The 20,923-nt window shown below is 36.2% G+C and overlaps 1 protein-coding gene across 3 annotated transcripts in view; it reads left to right on the top strand.

Moving 5' to 3' along the window:
* LRBA (LPS responsive beige-like anchor protein) overlaps window positions 1-20,923 on the top strand; it is a gene marked incomplete at both ends in the record, with an annotated part of 363,076 nt that overhangs the window by 131,738 nt on the left and 210,415 nt on the right. For all 3 annotated transcript variants that reach the window (XM_079534450.1, XM_079534449.1, XM_079534448.1), the window contains one exon: window positions 18,669-18,835. In XM_079534450.1, coding sequence (XP_079390576.1) covers window positions 18,669-18,835 — 167 coding nt within the window. The remainder of the gene's footprint in view (window positions 1-18,668; window positions 18,836-20,923) is intronic.

Genomic DNA, 20,923 nt, shown 5'->3' with positions numbered 1-20,923 from the left:
GGAACAGGTTGCCCAAGGTGGTTGTGGATACCCCCATCTCTGGAGGCATTCAAGGCCAGGCTCGATGTGGCTTTGGGCAGCCTGGTCTGGTGGTTGGTGACCCTGAACACAGCAGGGGGGTTGAAACTGGGTGATCATTTGGTCCTTTTCAATGCAGCCCATTGTGTGATTCCTTTTGAACTTATTTTTTGCTGCAGCTGTGCATCTTAACTGTTGGTTTTCTTTTCCTTTTTATTTTTTATTTTTATTCTGATGTACATAATTCCAAGTCTAACAGATGTTTTTAAATTAATTGCCTAGCTATCTAGATAACACACAAAATTCAGAATAACTATTGTTGCATGCTTGAAAGACTCGTGAACATAAACAATGTCTAAGCAGTACTTAATTAGAAATGGTTTCAATTTGTTGTTTTTCTTTTTTAATTACAAATTTTAAATAAAGCTCAATTTCCGACTTGTCATTTAAAATTTTTGAATGAATAATTCTCAGAGTAAAATTATGCTCGGTAAGAAAGGAGTAAAATTTGATCTTTACTGTGTAACATTTCCTCCTCAGCAATGACATAACAAGTTAATTTGGGAGGTACTGTATTTGGAAATCAACCACAAAATTATCTATGACTGATTTCTGACTAATACGTGCAGGTTTTGCACACACATGTTCTGCTTATCATAGATCATTCTTTGTGAAGTCTGACTTGTTTTTTGGGAATTGCTCAAATAATCAAGCATCTTAGTAAAGCATTTTAGAATCAAAGATTCTTCCGGTTTTCTGGAATAGGAAACGATTTGGCAGTAAGCTTTGAATGACTTTGCTTAGAGCACTGAAAATCCAAAGTCGTTTATTAGTCATTATAGTCATTATATGCCTTTTTTGAAATATCTGTATTAATGATTTTCCTCTTTCACTACACAGATGAATTGTGTCTTTACGCTGTAGAATATCAGTAGTGGTCCGGGCCAAAGGTCCATCAAACTCGTATGTTGCTTCTAACAGAGTTGAATAGCAGATACCTAGTGTAAGAACAGTGCAGTTATCTAACAATGTTTCCCCAGTTCTACCAGATGGCAGGGATCACATTTTAGACAACGATTTGCATGGGTTTCATGTACTGTTCTGTCTCCCAGTCACTGTATCAATGTTTTTCATGTTTGGTTCCTGTTTTTCACTTCTACGAATTAGGACTGTCAGGAATATTTGGTACCTCTTTCACTCTCCAGACATTTCTAAGTATGATTAATAACACAGTGGGATTCAACTGTTGATTTCCCTCCTTTTTTTGAAAACTGTCTTTTTTTTTTTTTTTTTCTGTTTATTTGTTTTGTTTTGTTTCCTATGTTTTAATAATTTTTTGTTAATCCACATTGGGGTGTTCCTTCTACTGTGCCTTGACTTTCTTTAAATATCATCTTGGCATTCAAGCAGTAGACTTTATGAATTGGATATTTCTTGTTGGCATCCCCTGTGATTCATTCAAGGAAATCCAATGAAGCATGACTCCCTTTTACAAAAGCCATGATGACTCTTGTCATTCTGTTTATTTCATTGTTTGTCTTTTATAGATTTCAGAGTTTCTACCTTGTAGTTCCCTGCTGTCCTCTGGAATCTGTTTAGCACATTTAATTTTGCTGGCACTGAGACAACCTGAAGAAGAAAACTGCAGCTAATGGCTTGGCTGCTTTCATTCCCATGTTCTTCTGCATCATCTGGGTGAATACTGTGTAGCAAGTGACAGTTGGTCACTTGCTGATTGTCTAGTGTGACTTCTCTACGAGCACATCTCTGTGATGGTCTTGTGTTCCGAGAGCTCTTTTTATCCTTTGATCATCCATTAGCTGTACAGATACGTTAGCAGGCTTACTGTTCCTGTTTTGTTTCAAAAATAATTTATTACTGCCTTTCATGCCTTTACACAAGTATTCTAACTCTTTTGGCTTGCTTCTTTCTCTTTTAAAGCCTAACATGCCATAGTTTGACATATTTTTCTATTTTCCTTGTTTGAACAGACTTCTTGAAGAGTAACATTTTCTTACAGCCTTACTTTCTCTGCAGTTTAACTATTCCAGCATTTTTGGTCTTCTGAAAAGCTTTTTGATGGGAGGCATGCATTTCCTTTGAAGCCCTTAATATTGTATCTTTTTATGCAGGCTTTTGTGCTGTCTAAAAAATGTTTTCGATGTTTGTCTGCATCCTTTAATGCTCATGATATGAGAGCTAAACTATCTAGCTTCAAATTAGATGTTCCCATCAGGAATGTTGTTCTCACCCACTCATGAAAAATAAATCAGTAGTGTTTACCTTATTTATTATTCATGTACAGGCGTTATGGAAGCTCATGCCAGGCAGCGATTCTAAAATGCTGAGACCTAAACAATAGAAATGTATGTAGACTATAAATTTCTGGCATTAACTAAGCAGATACCCTGTTGTGCTTGATTGTAGAATGTGTTCTAAAATTTCTGTCCGAAGATAACTTGCATTACATATGGTCCTTCTGTACAGCAGTGTTGGGGTTTGTCCAGCTTTCCAGAAGCAACACAGGTGCCAGTATATCTCTCCTGTATCATAGATTGGTTTGATCTAAACAGAAATACTTCATGTTAAAGCAATTCTGATGTTGGAGCTTCAAGGTCACAAAGAAATCTTGAGGATCAGAATGTCCATAAGTGTTTTTACTTACTATTCCAGTTGGTAGATTGGGCTTGTGCACTCTGCTCTACTGTAGCCTTTTTAAAATTTCCTGTTATGTGTATTCAACATATATTTTGGTATATATGTTGTGGTAGCAGTGGTAATGAGGAGATGGTTGGACTAGATGATCTTATAGGTCGTTTCCAACCTTGTGATTCTATGATTCTATTTCTTTGTTTTTATCTTTTGACTTCAGAAGTCTTTTTGTTCTGCAGCTGTTCTTATTTATATTTGTCTAATGTACTATTTATCACGTCTTCACTTTGTTTTGCTAGTCCAAACGAGTTTTACTCTTTTGTCCAAAATGGTGTGTGCATAGTCTAGTAGTTCTACTCCGTGTCTGTTCTTGGAAGATGAATTCCTGCTGAACATGCACATTCGTGCTGAACATGCACGAGTAAGATTAAATGCTCATTTGAGTATGTTATCATGTCTCAAACAGTGGATACTTAAGGAAGAGTTTATTGAAAGTGCAAACATAGTAGCATTTTTTCTGAATACTCTTTCACACTTTACCCCTTCAGCAACTTCTGATTCTTGCTGTGCCAGTAATGACAACCTTGTGCTCTGTACCTCTTAAGGGATAATTTTCCTATTTACGTCGTGAATTCATGTAGACTTCATTATGGGAACGTCCTGTAGCAAAGAATTTCCCTGAGTTATCTGCAAATCTTACTGGCCTCTTCGTTTCATATTTCTATTGCAAAATGCCTTTTTCTTGGTAGGAACTGTAGCTGATGTGGAGGCAGACAACCAATGTTTCTGTTCGCCCTGCTGTTGTTAACAGAATAAAGCTATTTGCTGAGAGCTGATGACTTCACACAGCCCTAACACTTACAAATTTATTGTTAGAGTAATAGTTGGAAAGCTGACTCCAACTGTACACTACAAGTGTAAGTTAAGGATTTTAATGGCATATCGGTGGCTTCAGGGATGAAGTTCAAATGTTCCTTCGCTTCATCATATATATGTGTATATATATGATGATATAAATTGTATAAATCTTTGTAAAACACATAAACCTGTAATGCTGTCTGCACAGAGCATCCATCTCTCTTCAATGTTGTTTGGGTAGTACAACCTGCTGCTGCAACTAGTGTGTGCTAGTCATGGTAAACAGATTCAGCAGGCCTGTGGTGTTCTGAGTTCATAGTTTTTTCAGATTCAACAGGATTGCTTGCCTCAAAAGTGTATCAGCCCCTTGGGAAACTTTCACATACTGCCTCTTCAGTATGCACTTGCCCTCTCTTTGGTTGTTGCTTCTCAGTGACTCTCTCCGTCCAATCTTATAATTAGTTGTAGAACATATTCCTACAAACTTGCTTAGAAAGGGTTCTATATATCACATCATTAACAGGTATATAACATGATTTAAAAGTTCAGCTTTACATTGTTATTTCAATTATGGCAGTGATTCCAAAGTGTTTCTCAGTTCTTTGGTATTGTCTGCTGGATGACCTAAAATAGCACATGGCGTTTCATATGTTCCGTGCATTCTCTCTTCTTAGTTGTTCCTTTTTTTTTTTTTTTAATAAACACTGCGTTTGTTATCCCATACCAAGCTGATGTTTTCATAAAACTCTCTCTCGTGACACTGAAATATGTACTTTTTAGTAACTGTGATGACTTGATCTTCCAAGATTCTTCTCCTCTTTCTCACAGCTCTTTCATGATTTTACGAATCTGAATAAATTAGTATCAGCAACAACCTTTTTTTTTCACTCCATTATTCTCTCGTTCTTTAGATCGTTTTTAATATTTATATTACACAACCTAAAACCAGCAGCAACTGATAAGTACTGTACAACTAATATTAAAATTTGACTAGAACCTTACTTTTAATTTCTGTTCTTTCCTCCTCTTTTGGGAAGGAATTATTCTGATTCTTGCTGTTTATCCCTGTTTTGGCCGCTTTGTGTTTTGCTTCTTTTTTGTGATGTTCATCAAGATTACATCTTCCTAAGTTTTAATGATGTGTTAACTGAATATAGTTTGCTTGCGTCATTGTAGAATTTGGACTTACTGATCTTTTTACGAGCTTTACTGAAATAGATTTTTGGAGTATACTTTTGTTGTTGTTATTTAAAAAGTTAACGTGAAAATGTTTTTGTTGAATGGGGGGAAAAATGGCAAACACAACATTTCTGGTTATTATATTCCTACAGGAACCTGAAAGTACTGTGACATTCTGTGTATTCTTTGTTTCTGCTAAAACAGAGTGGTGAATCAAACAGTTTATAATAGCATTAAGTTCCATATAAAATATTTTCAACTAGTCTTTTTAATTCCGGAATCACTGGGAGCTTTTGTGCCTTTAGATTCTTCCATCAAGGCACAGGGAAGTGAATTATTGAAAAGATAAAAATAAATTTGTTTGCTTTCTGTCAGAGTTCATATCCACAGCCAACCTTGATAGAGGACCAGAATGATTTAGACAAGTTTGCTTTGGAGATTCATAACATATGCTTGCTGGACAGAATTGAGTTATCTCTGCTCTGGAGAGTAAGTTATTGTAGCAGGAGCTGACAGAGATGAAGATAACTGAGGGAAATTCAATTACCTTTTAGTGTTTTCCTTCTAATAGGATTCTTAATGTGAAAAAGATCCTTAGATGATGCGCCTGTGTTGCTTTGTGAAATCTGCTTTGATACCTGCATTCAGAATAAAGTGAACTCTTCTTTTCAGGCCTTCATTAAGGATGAAATATGCATCTGCTTGCTAAATGGGTGTTAACTTTTCATCCAATATATTGCCATTTACAGCCTTGAAATATTTGACAGTGTTCTGGCAGTGTCTTTGGATATTCTCTTAAATACAATTTCACTTGCTTTTATAGATTCTATGTGAGAGGCTTGTTTATAGTGGGAATGACAATAGATTTCACAAAACTGTAGAATATTTTCCCTCTGTTTTAGTGGAGTTTAATTTCTATGTGTTTAGTTCTTTCCTTCACCTGGCAAAAGCACTTGAACTGCAAATACTGTGGATGATTGACTTGAGGTCATGCTGTTGGGCTAAATGAGCCAACTTGACTGAGTTTCCTGTGACACCTTTGAAGTTCTGAAATTGCCAGTATAGATTGCTGTGTATAGGTTCTAGGGTGTTCATTTAAAAATGTCCTTTTTTTCTAATGACTGATGTTCAAAATGAAAATTTAGAAGGAAATCTGTGAAGCCGTCTCATTCTGTAGTTGTTTGTTTGAAAATCCACTGTATACATGTTTGCATACCTGCAGCGTACTTTTTTTTTAAACGACCTGTTGAAGTACTGCATGTAGCTGAATATTAGTTGTGTGTACATCCTCCTACATACGTATTTTAATACTCTGAACCTTAATGGCAATTTGGAATGTAAAGTTCCTTTTTATCTGATGGATTTAGTCCAACTGCTTGCGTGCTGGTATTGCAATAAAGCAAAGCGAGAGTGTCTTCATGTCGTTGTGCAATCCCAAAGCCAGATTAGGATGTACGTAAAAGCCATAGCATACCTCACCTGTTGTAGAAGTTACAGACAACTTGTTGATCTGTATAAGGTATTGCTACACTTGTTAGCTTGTTTATAAACAACTGGTAGTATGTTTGGAGTTATCTTGGAGTTAAAACAGTCTCCTCATTTACTTACGAATGATGAAGTTTGATTGATATGGGTTTACTTTTTTACGTGTGTGAAGGTGGCTTATCAGTTTTGGTGGCTAATGGGAGGTAAGATCATCAATGAAATCCAAAGACATTTAAGATAAATTTTATCAATGTTACTTTTGTTTCTTAATCACATAGATTATTTCCTCTTTACTTGAATATTATTGAAGACAAAGCAGTATAGTTTGTCCTGAGTTGATATGTCTTCAATGAAATTTTCATTTCTTCAGTTACAATACTCTGTTCTAAATACAAAATGTTACTTAGCTGAAATGATTGAGTGATAATTGTGAAGAGAAAGTACTTGTTTAAGGAATTTTACAAATAAATTGTGGCAAGGTTTTTTTTCCTGTGAAACATGGTGCTTTATGTCCAATGGGTAGACACGTATGGTGCAAAAATTGTTTAGTTCTGGTGGATGGTACTCCTGTTAATGATTTATAATGGTAGCTTTTTTATTTCTGAGTAGACTTAAACAGCTTTCCAGGAAAGAAAACAATGCTACGCTAATCAGATTTCTTGATAGTAACTGAAAGGTCTTTTCATGTTGCAGAGCAGTGAGATAGAAGTGACAGAATCTTGTCATCTTAGCTTTCCCATACTAGCTTTGAAATGGGAATCACAGTAATAGGTTTTTTTTTGAATCTTTTTTCTTCTCATTTTATCTCATTTCTACACAGAAATATTTACAGAAAGAGTTCATTTTTTCACTTAGCCAACAGAAAAAATTGGGCCAGTCACTCTGTAGATGGTCTTAGATTATGAAAAGAGAGCTCTGTCAGTTAAGTCAGGCTTCAGGTGATCGTTCGGTTGAGGAAGATGCGACGTGACTTGCAGAGACCTCCAGATTTCACTGTTAATCTGAAATCCTACTGTAAGTGTCATAGTCAATCCTTAAAGAGTTGTACTGTTAGAAAAGACAAATTGTTGTTGATGTTCTTTTTCACAGAAGGAAAAACATGGGTTTCCTAATAGTTTCCTCTCTCACCTTCTGCTTCCCACTTTTTTTCCTGCGCTGAGGTAGCCTCGCCTTGAGCACTTGCACAAGTTTGGCTTCCGCAATATAAGAAGGACATAATAATTTCATAGCTCTCCTTTGGGTGCTTTCTAAGATGATGAAGGGCTGAGGAGTGAGGAGGTCTGAGATTACTCGGTTTGTTCAGCCAAGAGGAGAGGCCTCATGATGACCTGTAGCTCCTCACATGGAGCACTGATCTCTGTTCTCTGGTGACAGCGACAGGACCTGAGGGAACAACTATGGAGGTGCATAATGTTGGGTGTCAGGAAAAGATTTTTCACCAGAGGGTGGTCAGATGCTAGAACAGGCACCCCAGAGCATTGGGTGGTCGTAACACTGAACTGCTGGAGTTCAAGGAACATTTTTAGAATGCTCTCAGATGTAGGGTTTGAATTTTGGGTGGTCTGTGTGGAGCCAGGAGTTGGACTCAGTGATCCTTGTGGATCCATTCCAACTCAGGCTGTTCTATGATTTTATAATAGATTTTTGAGATGTTCCCGCTTACTCCATTCTTTCCCATGTTTGTTCTTTGGAGGAACATGAGATTTCAGTATGGTAATACTGTCCTGAGTGTGTGATGCCCCTAGATCAATTTTAGTTTCTATCTTTAGTGGGTGTTACTAATTCTTGCCTGAGATGCTTTTTGAAAAGGTGACAGATGAAGTAAACAAAACACTCAATTATTGTGTGGGCTATTATGTTAAAAAGAATACATGGTGATTATGAAACCAGTTATGTCATAATTTTGGATAAGAAGTTTATAATACACTGTCAGGGTTTCATAGTCTTCAGCAAGTCCCCTTACGGGGTTAAGATTGGACCTGCAGTAGTAACACAGCTGTCCAGGCAAAACCTCATGAGCTGCCCTATCTTTCTCATAGCATGAGGTGCAGTCTGTGGGGTGGCCTTTGTCCACTCCCACCGGTGGAACAAAGCCATTCCTTGCCTGCGATTGCTCTGGAAGAATCTCATATATGCCACTCGTAGACATTTCTAAGTTATCCTATTGTTAGTCCTGAACACATCAGATGTTTATGGAAGAGAAAGTCAGATATTCTGACCTTAAAATATCGTTCTTTTTTTTTTTTTTTTTCCTGCATTACCTGCAAGGAACCTCAAATATTTAATTTTTAAGAAGTTGTCGATAGTCTTGGAGGCAGCGTCACCCATCTAGCATTGAACCAGCATTGTTTTGCAAGGTAATTTCATATGGCAGAGGAGGAAGGAAAATTTCTAAAAAAAATTATTAAATGGCAGTTGATGGAAGCTACTCAGAAATTTGTACTATCAAAAGTGGAGCTGGATTACTGGCTAGTATGTAACAAAGTTAACAAGTATGAAAAATGCTGTTATTATGCACTTTTATGGCTCTTTTATTTGTCCAATAACTGTCTCATGTTAGTTGTACATGTAATATTTTATATAATTTTAGTAGCTTATTTCCTTTCTGTTTATGCTTGGTGTAAGCTAGTGATTTTGATTAGTCAACATATGTTTTTTCATTACCTATAATATTAACGAGCGAACTGTAGCTGACATCAAATTCCAGATTTTTGTTTCAAAATCCTTGGTACCGATGTGGCTTTTTCATTCTGTGTGGGTGCAGTGCTCTTTGTTTGAAGTGTGTTATGTTTGAATGTTGTTATTTTATGCTGTATCAGTCAGGTAGTGAAATCAAGTTAAGGATTTGCACAGTCGTGCTGTGTAGTCTGTATTGTGTCCTTTCACCAATATCTAGAGTTCAGCTGTATGTAACAAATGCTGATAATCATTATCTGAGGCCAGTATTAAAATGCCCTCATATTGTTTATGAGTGGAGGGGGAGAAGGCGAAAAACCTCATGCTAAACTGAAACAAAGCCAGAAGTAAAATTAGTTGGTAGCGTCAGAGCCTTGGAATAGGAGATTTGACAAGTTCTTTTATTTACGCTGAAATGGAAAATACAGAGAAAACTCATGAAATGGATCTGTTGTGTTCTTCCTATATACCTGAATATGTTTATGGGGAATTAATGTTGCATTTTTTAAACAGTGAAAGCACAAAGGATGTTTCTGGTAGAAACTGCGAGATGTTAATTAGTACTTGATTTCTCTGAAGGTACTATCTGTGTTAATTACAGCTCTGATTCTTGCATTGTTTCAGTATTCTCATTTAAACCAAGTGATCAAGAAAATTTGAATTTTAAGGCAATTATTATGGAGCATTTTTAGCCTTGCTCCATATTGCTCAGTCTAAGGATCTAGAGCTGTATGGATGGATGTTAAGTCACACTGCTCTACGTTAAACCGAATCCGCTGCCTTCTCATGTTCTGAATAGTCAGAATATTTTAGGTACTATCTTCTTATGAATAATAAAATCATGTTAGTTTTAATGAGAAATTAAATTACTCTCCTCTAATGATTTTTAGAGACAACTATGTCATCCTTTAGAAAGTGGTAGAACCTTTTATGAATGTTAAAAAACAAACCTATCTCATTCTTCTTTGAAAGTCCAAAATGATCCAAAATATGTAAATGCATAAGAATAAATTGTGCATGCACGCACACAAACCCAACAACAAATGTTCAAACTCATATACAAGTGAAGTACAAAAATAGACTGCTGAAAAGAAGCAGAGCAGAAAAAAATATAATTATTTGCTTTTCATAGTTGAATGCTGTAGGAATCTGACAGGAGGCTTTAAGTTAAGGCAGAGGTTAAGCTGGAGCTGAAATTGTGACTGTTTAACATGTTTCCAAGGGAAATGGCTGGGAATATTCTGAAGAGCAGCTGCTATAAAAGGCCATCTTTAATCATCCTACTCATTTGCTTCTAGATTTCTTTGAATCTTTGCCATTTCGTCATCTTAATCAAAATATTTTGCTTTTAAAATACTTGATCGCTGAAAGAATATATTTCTGAAGGGTCTTAGTTGACCATAACGCTTGGAGTGAAGGTGAGGAGAAACTTGTGGATTAGCAGCATTGAGCATCTTATTTTTGAATAGACTTTTGAATAAAAATCCCTTATTGTAAGTCACAGGTTCTCTGATAAAAGAAAAGACCCTTAACATTTAATAACTAATTCAAGTATTTCTGCAGATACAAATGAATATATAGTAATTTAATGACAGAAACTTTTTCTTCCCGTATGTAGGAGAGAAAAGCTTTGGTAGTAAACTTTTTTGCTCTATTTAGCAGTGTAAGTCAGTCAAGACGATCATTCTCTAGCGTGAGGAAAAGGTCCTGAACTGTTAGAAATGAAGTCTACTAAATTAGCTCCTGGGGCTAGCATGTTAGAAGCTAGCAGGGGACAGATAGGTTACCTCTTGGCTCATGAGTTCATGTTCACTTCTGAATGTTTCATAGCTGAGGTCTCACAAAAAAAATTGCCAAATATGGCACAGAACACTTTTAAAGCTCCTGTGGCTGATACCTATCCTGTAGGATGATAGATGATCTGCCATGTTGACTGTCCTGGTATATACTTCGGTTTTATTGTTCTAATGGTGTTTCTTTAATTTTCTTAAGGCCTTAAAGTGTTTACTAAGCTACTATTCATAATACAATATTTTCAAAATATTCCTTTGATTCTTTTATCAGAAACAACAGATTCTGTCATCAGAACAAATAGGTAGAAAGACAAACTACAAATGTTTATCAAAATTGACATTTTAAGGAGTCCAGTTAGGTTTGAAACTAACTTGGTATCTAAAGTACTGAGAGTTTACTAGTGATGCATTTGTCATTGACGTGCAAGCAGTCGTGGCAAGATAGGAAACCATTATGCCTTATGTCTTGATATCTGAAATGAATGTGATTTCTCTGTTCTTCATTAATGAGTCCTAAATAGGAATGCGTGCTCTTGTAAGGTAGAAGTTGAGACAGTTAACAGAAGTCATACGTATTTAACTATAGTAGTTTTTAAATAACTGTGACTTTGGTAGCTGTGGAAACTAAATAGTCATATCTCACACAAATGGTTTTCACTTTATTTATAGACTGAGGCTGAAGCTCTGCTTAGAGATCAAAATCGGACAAGGTATTTTGCAGTAAGGTTCCAGATATTTTAGCTTATTGTTTGCTACCTGCATTGTTCAGGTTATTTTTTCTTTTCTGTTTTTGTCATGTCAGAAGTTGACTTTGCTTAAGTTTTAGAATAATTTCTTCTCTCTTGTGCCAGGTTTTAGTGCTGCAATTTGTAGAAGAGTTATGCTAGTAGAGGGATGTTTGGAAATCAGAATCCTTGAGCAGTAATTATTTGGCTGCTGGAGCCAAAACAACTGGACTAGTTTGTTTCCTGACCTTCAGAAATCGAAGGTCCTCACTGTGCCTCAGTAGAGCAATGCAGTTGAAGAGAAGGTAGTCGCAGTTAAGGATTTTTTGGTGCTTCAGTTTGAATAGAAAGAAAAGCTGGGAAGTGTTGAAAGTAGGCTTGGCACGTTTTCCTAGGCCAGTGACAACCACACCTTTAGAAGTCTGTGTTAATCTTCTGGCAGTTTTAAGTTGCTGACATGTCTTCATCTGCTGGTTGCAGGCAAGTGCTTTGCAGTTGGAAGATGACCCAAGGGGTCTCAAGTTTAATACCCAATAATAGCCCAATCTTGGCCTGTTTTTAAAGTAAGAGCAGTATGGAGAGAGTGCAGATGTAAACTGGATTTGAATGCGAGGGAGAGAGGACTGTGTCTGTTTTAGTGCCTGCTTTTTGGCTTGCATGCAAAGCATTTATATATACATATTATAAGGATGGCTTCCTGGGTTAAAAAAGAACATTTGTCTTGGTACATTGCTTATGAGAATGGTTAGCAGTGATGCAGAGAGAATTAGAATGTTGAAATAATGTAGAGCATATATTGAAAATCCCAATTTTTACCAAGAAGCAAGATTTTTTACTTGTTTGTGTAAAGCTTTGTCTTCGTGATTTAAGGATGCTACTGCAGAACAAAGAATATCCTCAATTGAGCATCAAAATTAAAAAAGAAAGAAAAAAAGGAAAATGTGTATGTTGCAAATTGATATTGCAGAACGAAACTGGTGTTACTGAATCTGCTCTTTATTTATTCTAAGTTGAGTTCTTGTTAGTTCGGTTCATTTACCTACTCTACCAAATAGGGTTCTTTTTAAGATGCAATTTTGGTAAAATTGCTGTTGCCTAGTGTTTAGTTTGGTTTACTAAAGCTTAATACTGTGAGATTTAAAGGTAGAAAATAAAGCTGTTGACTCAGTGCAGATTAAAACCAGATGTCTCTTGAGATCCTTGTCTTTCTGTCTAATCACTAACCTAAATTAACTGACTGTGGCAGGGTTTTTTTTTTTCTTCTGCTCATGACCATAGTATTACCAGTTTTTTTGGTGTGATTTAAGCCAACTGTATTTCTTTCCATCTTGCAATTTTTAAAAGCGTATGTATATATTTTCCTTCAAGAATGTTTGGCATGTTGATCTCCCCCCTCTGCCCCCCCCCAGTAATGTCTACAAAAGCACATTGTATATATATACTTGTTTGTTTGTTTTGCTATGTATTTATATTAGAAGCAATTGATTTAGATTCAGATTCTTTTAATCTTCAAATCATATAAGAGACTGGAAAAGTGGATAATAAGGTTTGGAAAATCATAGGTTTGCTGTGATGAGAAGCCATTGCATTGTGTTCAGTCCATTAAAACAAGAAGAAATAGAAGAGATACTTTGATAAGTGTTCTGCTGGTGTTAACCTTGATGGCTATTATCGGGGGGAAGATGCTATATCTATTTCATTGGCTTAAGCTTTTTTCATGCTGAGAGAAATCAATACTTTGAGTCGTTGGATGACAGAGGCATCACTTCAGAATTGACGGTGGCTGTCAGACGTTGTCATTGGTTGACTTTTGTTCGCTGTTGAGGTTTTAAGCTTTCATTTTTCTAAGTCTTATTCAGGAGTCTTTGTAAGATTTCCCAGGGTAGCATTTTTAGTCCAGACTTTAAACTTCAGGTCAGAGGTCAAGTGCAAAGATCTTTGAAAGCAGAGGATTGAGAAGCTCCTTCATTTACTAAAATATCCTTATTTGTTGGGAATTTGCATTAGTAGCAAGATGATGCGTTATCTTGTGGATGACTTTTTCCTCTTAAGGGACACTCGCTGAGACAGATTGTTTAGAAAGCAAGTAGATTTTAGCCAAATTAGACAAAGGAACTGATACATATGTTTAGTGATCTGAAATGCTGAATAAAGGTGTTTTTTTTTTTTTTAAAGTACCATATTGGTTTTAAACAACTCACGCTATTAAAATATAGCATAGAGTGTAAAAATAGTCACATAATTTTGGAACTGCAAAATTGTGCATGCAAATATTACCATTCAAGGGAGATCCTTTACTTTTGGATTTATTTGACATCTTCATAAAGATCGAAGATAAAACTGTTCTGAAAGCGCCAGAATGGTCACCCCTTCAGTGAAATACAGACTAGCTGCATACACTCATTCACTTTGTTCTTATTTTGTAATAGTCTGCATGCAGAGTGTATTATATTTTTGTATCTGTAACTTGTCTTTTGGATGACCTTGTGCTCCTTTGGAATTACTGTTCCTCAAAAATAAGCCTTCACATAACCTAATAGCCTTCAGCTTATTCTCTGCGGGGAATAGGAAAGAGGAAAAAACATGTTTTCCTCTGTTCTAATGGTGCAGCAGAGAAGGTTCATGTTCAATCCTGGATGAAGGGGTACAAGACAAGAGTCTTCTCCCTGCTCCATGCTGTGTTGAAGATATCTGTTTAATAAACTTGCCCTGTATAAATCTTTAGCAGCCACTTTTTTTTTTCTTTTTTTTTTTTTTTTCTAATACATAACTGATGGAGAGAATATATGCAATATGTTTTTCTTCTTTCAGCGTTTTTTGTTTCATCCTGAGTGGGACTTAGCAGTTACCTCATGGTACATCTATGATCATATTTTTATTATATACTTTCCCAAGCTCATAACCAGGATAGTGTTGGCTAGAGCAGTAGTGGAAGGGTGGTCTGCTAATTCATTTGCATGCAACCGTGTATCTAATTTTAAAACCATACTGAAGCTTGACAAGATGCATATCGCAAGTGCAGGAGATCAAATAATAACAAAGAATTGAAACTGTAAAAGTGAGAGTTTTAGTAATGCACAAATGAAATAAACCTGATTTTTATTTTTAATTGAATTGTTAGGATTTGGTGGTATTATATGCCAGGCATTAGCTGATGGGATGAAGTGGGAGGCATTTCGAAAATAAAAAAATGCAGCAAAGAAATGCGGAGATTTTGTAGTGCCTTCTGAGCAGTCCAGTGTGACTGGTTACTTTGGGATGGATCTTGGATTACTTCAGTCAGAAAGGAGAGAAAAAGATCCTCCTGGAAGCTATGCTAAGGCACGTAAAAGACAGAGATGAGATATGAGACAACTAGCATGGCTTCAACAATGGCAGGACTTGCCTGACCAACCTAGTGGCCTTCTATGATGGCATAACTGTATCAGGGACAAGCTAGTATCCATCTGGACTTTGGTAAGCCCTTTGATGTGAACCCTCACTACATGCTTTTCACCAAATTGAAAAGATTCGGGTTTGATGGGTGGACTGTTTGATGGATGAAGAATTGCTTGTGACGTTGTACCCACACAGATGGTGGTGGTCAATGAGCTCATCTGGATGGAGATCAGTGACGAGTGATCCTTAGGAGTCATTACTGGGACCAGTGCTCTTCAGTTGTTTTCATCAGTGTCACTTATGGTGGGATTGAGGGAATCCTCAGCAAGTTTGCAGATGACACCAAGCTGTGGGTCCCCTGAGGGGACAAGATGTCATCCTAAGAGACCTAGTTTGAGAAAACCGGTTTGTGCAGTGGGCTCTTGCAAAACCTCATGAGGTTCAACAAATTCCAAGCACAAGAAGATCCGGCACCTGGGTCACTATTAGTACAGGCTGGGAAATTAAAGTGTTAAGCTCTGTCCTGCCAAAAGGACTTGGAGTTACCGGTGAATGGCAAGCTGGAAATGAGCCAGTAATGTACCCTCGCAGCCCTGAAAGCCATCTCTGTCCTGGGCTGCATCAAAAGAAGCGTGGCCAGCAGGTTGAGGGAGGTGATCCTGCCCCTCTACTCTGTGCTGGTGAGACCTCAGCTGAGTACTGTGTGTAGATGTGGAGTTGTCATTATAGGAGAGATGTGGACCTGCTATAGCACATCCAGAGTAACTATCCAAGTGATGGAACACCTCCCCTACAAGGACAGGCTGAGAGAGTTTGGGCTGCTCAGCCTGGAGAAGAGAATGCTCTGGGAGCAGCCTTTCAATATCTAAAGGAGGTCTATAAGAAAGAAGTAGGCTCTTTAGCTGGGTCTTCTGTAGTAGGGAAAGAGGAAATGGTTTGAAACTGAAAGAATGGTGAGGTTGGATGTAAGAAGAATTTTTTTGGCAATAAAGGTGATGAGACACTGGAACACGTTGCTTGTAGAGGTGATAGAAGCAGCCTCTTAAATGGAAACATTTAAGGTCAGGCTGGACCATGTTCTGGACAACCTGACTTAGAGCAGGTGTCCCCATTCAGTGTAGGAGAGTTGGACTAGATGTCCTTTAAAGGTCCCTTCAACTCAAAAAATTCTATGATCTTTTTTTAATTTGTTTTGGATATTTGGTGTATATAGTGAGTAGGAACCACTGAACAACTGAGAGGTCCCCTGTGTGATCAAAGAGATCTATTAACGGGTATTGGGGAAAGGATAGTTCTGTGAATTACACTGTGCGAGTAACAAAATGAAGAAGATGATTGGATACTGTGAAGAATTGGTCAGCAAAAGCCATTGAACTTCCAGTGAAGATGGCAGCTTTTGAATTCACTTCAGATTAATTTTTCTTTGCTAGGAAAATTTTGGGTTTTTGTTTGTAGTTCCTAAAGTGAGTAAATAAAATAAAACAAAATCCTTAGGCATTCTTGGAGGATGCAACCTGATAAGCCACGTTCCCACCAAACTGAGATCTTAACATAAGTAACCTATGCAAATGCCAGATATCTGTGGTGGCTTCTTTCTGTTCTTCTTTGTTGAGTCTGTCCTGGACTGATGTGATAGTTCTATGGGATTGCTGCATACTGGGAGTCTTTCTGTTCCGGTAGGTAGTTGTGATTTTCTATTAATATTAAATAATGAATTTGCTGAGAAATGGATTCCTGTACATTCCAGTTTTGTAGCAGTCTGATTCTGTTTTCATGGCAGTTGTCAGGACAACAAAATATAATTTTCCCTTCTTTTGAATGTCACACCTACACTCTGAAAATCTTTGGTGTTTAATGAGCGATGTGTTCAAGATCACATTGTAAAGGGACTTTTTTAATAAAGAGGTACAAGTTCATTATATCTTTTACAAAACATTCTAGTTTGATTTCCATTTTATCATGTTTTAAGGTCAAATGTGACTTTAATGTTCCATAAAGAGACAGAGATTGATAATGGGGAAAGAATAACCCTCTAATGTGATTTATATCTATGGATTTTATGTCAGATATGAAAAGTTGCTGTTCAAATTGTAAAGGAGGATCCATTAAAGAGCACTTTAAAACATTTTACTACTTAGCTTACCTTATATGCTTGTTTTTAGAATTCTACCCTTTCAAGCAACTTCAAAAATAACAGCTTATGAAACATTTACAAAGTACTGAAAAGTATACAGAATCATCATGAGTGCAAAATAGATATTGATGTATTGGAAAAGACAGCTGTATTTATAAAGAGCTAGAAAAATCTTGTATAGTGTTGGTTATGATTTAGCCACCTCATGTTTTTATGAAGAGAGTGGCAGAGTGCTTCATATGTGAGTATAAAAGCAGGTTTTTGATATCTCATTGAGTTGGAAAGTCAGCTGCATATTCTTGTCTTTCTGGATGCCTGCTCATCAGGTGAGCGTTGTTCTAAGATATGTGAAAAATTATGAAGAAAAGCATAAATACATGAGAATTGTTAAAAGAGGTTTTTAAAATGTAAATGCATTCATCTGTTGATACTTTCTTTTTTTTTTAATCCAATGAAAATCTGCACAATTTCATATTTTATTTTACTTGCGTGTTTTCCGCATTTCTTCCTTTCTCTTTCCCTCATTTCATGTAACCGGAGTATGTTTTTTTGTATGTAATGTGTTCGTCTATATATATACACAAAACTCACAGCCTGCCTGTTTTCTTCTTTTGTAACAGTTTAATAGGTAGTAAGTGCATATAGAGAATAGCATTGCTACTGTTTTAAACGTAAAAAACGTTATGGTATTGTGCTGTTATCTAAGCTCTGAGCAATAATTACAGTAGTGACTGCATCAGCTGTGCTTCACAAAGAAAAAGCAATTTTTTTGTTCTTAGACATTTGTGTCCATTCTGCTAACTAGATCATAGAGTAATCCAATCATTGAGAAAGGCTGATGCTTTGCCTGGCATATGTGATCTGTGGAATTGCCAGATGAAAACTGAAATTAGAAACAGGGAGCGCTGAAGTAGGGAAAATCTTTTGTTGTTTCCTTATCAGTATTTGAATTTGTTTTATGTCTTCATTGATTTGATAAGAGGGGGATCTGAATGTGGTGCTCTTTGAGTTTTGTAAGAGAAACATTTTCAGATGATCAACAACAACAAAAAAAAAACAAAATGAAAGGAAAACATTGTAGTAGAGGATCTTTGTAGTTTCAGTTTCCATTTGTGTGTGCCTTTCAGTTCATAATTGTTAGGTTTAGGCTTTCAGTTCCCTTCGAAGATAGAATATATTTATACAATAGGTGTGGTACAGAAAATTAAATAAAAAAAAAATTAGCTTTCCCATTCTGACCTGATAATATACTCAACGTAAGGAATCCACTTGGTGAAGACAGTTCGGTCTTCATATGCTTTTAGTCTCCTGTCTAACTGAAGATATGCAGATTTTATCCATAGTTTTTACAGCTGCCCATTTATATAATTAATAGCAAATGGTTGACTTCTCAAATCTAATGGACAGTCATAGAAATGGAGTAGACAGGTAGCTGGCTTGCCTTATTCTGAGACTTGCCTCTTTGTTTTATGATACTATTATGATTGTGCCTATATGTGCAGTCAGACCACTAACAAGTTGATGTTTTTCAAATCTTAAATGCGTATGGTATGCTGTTAAAGAATTTGTGACAAACCAAGATCCTCTGTTGGCTCAATGAACGGATTTAACCTGGGCAGCTGCGCAGTGCCTCAATTCTTAAACCTGTAAAATGAGGTTAATTCCTATTTCTCAAGGGTTTTGTAAAAGTGATCAATTATGATGTGCTTAAAGTTCCTAAAGATGCTATGATTACAGTGCGAAGTAGTAAAGTCTTTGTTTTCTTTTTAGTCACTGTGTGCCCAGTACTCTGCTGACAAACGGGAAGAAGAAAAAATGTGCCATCATTTGATAACAGCAGCTAAGTACCGAGACCAAGTGACTGCAACTCAGCTAATACAGAAAATTGTCAACATTCTTACAGACAAGCATGGAGCCTGGGGAAGCTCTGCGCCAAGGTAAATATATACATATATATTTTTGACAATATTTTGAGAATTGAAATACACTAAACTTTACTCAGGTGATTTGAATTAATGTCCTACTGACAAATTTAACGGTAAACAAAGTTTTGTTGTCTTAGACAAAAGTGATAGAAGGTAAAATTAATGTGCTTTAGTGAGTGTGGATGTTGGAGAGTTAGAACAATAAAAAAAAAGTCATTCTTTTGTAGCTTTAAACTTTGCTATGATGATGTGATAGGAATGATTTTGAACATGCAATTCTTTTGTTACCATTTTGAAAACAATTTTTGAGAAGTCAGTATTTTTCTCAGCACCAGCTTTCTTCATTGTGCATTATATAGTTCAAGATTGAGCCACAAATTGCTACTTACTTCATTTTCTGAACAAGCAAAAATAATTAAATAAATCTGCAAATCTGGTTAAGTTAAATTGTGAGTTCTGTTTCAGTAATTTCAGAATGAAAACCAATATTGCAAAATCAATTCTCTTTCTGGAATTCTCAATGTGTACCTTCATTATGATGATAACTGTGTAACTCTAACACAAATCACAGCTAATATTTCGCTTGCAAATCTAAAATACGAGTTCCAGTTTCTGTACTGCAAGTAAGACTTAAGAAATCCTGTACCATATTTATATAGAATATAAACGTTCAATATGCTATTATGCTGAGATACTATTATTTGTATGCAATGGAATGCATACATTGTGTGAGAGACTCATGTGCATAGACAACAGTTTTTTCGCAACGGTCTTCATGGTCAGGTACTGCTTTTTTCCTTAAGAGATGAAAAATTGTTCTAAGTACTAATGATATTTCTAATATTTGGTAGCATGAAGAAAAGGTTATGAAAAAAAATTTACTGGAAGTGTTGAAATCAAGAGTTGTGTTATTACGGTATAGAATGTTCATCTACTGTACATACCAGTTCAGGGCTCTAGGCTATATGGTTAAAAATGAAGTCTTTGAATCAGTCTTTGAACAGCTTAATGCTGTTTTGTTGAATAAACTATGCTTGAACAAAAAAAGCCTATTTAAGGAAAAAAAAAACAACGATAAGGGTATTAAGATAATTATCTATTTCAACATTATGGGAATTTTTAGTTAAATCCATATAATGTCTAATTTTGTATTACGGTTGTCGAAGAGCAGATTTCTTTAAGCACTTTGTATCTGTAACATTGGTGAATAGGTACACAACAGTTTTGTTTGTTTGTGTCTCTGGTATCATGACCATTTCTGGTGTCTTTTCACTAGGAAGCAGAGAATCCTACTTGCTTTTTAGGTGTGTTTTGCTTGTTATGACAATATTGGTTTAGCTGGTGAGGGACGAGTGTGACTGATAAAATATTCCGTGCTTGAAAGTAGCAGAGTAACTGTTTTCTGATAATCCTCAAATAAGGTTTATGTAATCAGCTTGAAAATTACAAAGTACACAAAATATGGACATGGTAATTTCTATTTTATAATAATGATTTACAGCAAAATGGAGCTACCACATAATGCACTTTGCAATACACTTAACATAATTCTAGGAAACTAAAATGGCATTAGAGACAAAGCAAAATCACTTTATGGGAAAGGCAGAATGCATTTAGTCACTATAAACACATCAAAAACAAATGTATGCAATGATTGTAATTTTAATGAAATATTTTAGGGGGTTAAATTAATGTTTTCTGGCTTATGTTTCAATTTGGTTCCGAATATGATATTGGTTTTTCTCATGTAAATTAAATATTTTCTCGTATTTGGTTTGTGGTATTTTTGTTTTTCCTCCTCCTTTGGAATCCATATAATTGCTTGTAGCTATGGCTCTGAAGGCCTAATACTTTCCCATTAATGTCATTTATTTTGTTTCAATATTGATGGCTTTTCTAATGCCATACGATCAGTGGGCTGCAGTGCTGGCAGCTGGCCTGGGATCGGCAGTGGTTTTAATAAATCACAATCAGACCCATGCCATTACATCAATATTTTTAGTCAATTATAGAGAAGGTCAGGTGCTACATTCAGTATAGGAGCCCCAGCATGTGGCATTTGAGAAACATCTGGTACTGCAACAAAACTGCAAGCCGGGG

This window comes from Tetrao urogallus, assembly GCF_951394365.1.
Source record: "Tetrao urogallus genome assembly, chromosome: 4".
In the NCBI taxonomy this organism is placed as follows: domain Eukaryota; kingdom Metazoa; phylum Chordata; class Aves; order Galliformes; family Phasianidae; genus Tetrao; species Tetrao urogallus.
Note: the sequence above shows the minus strand (reverse complement) of the source record. Positions and strands in the feature narration are given on the sequence as shown.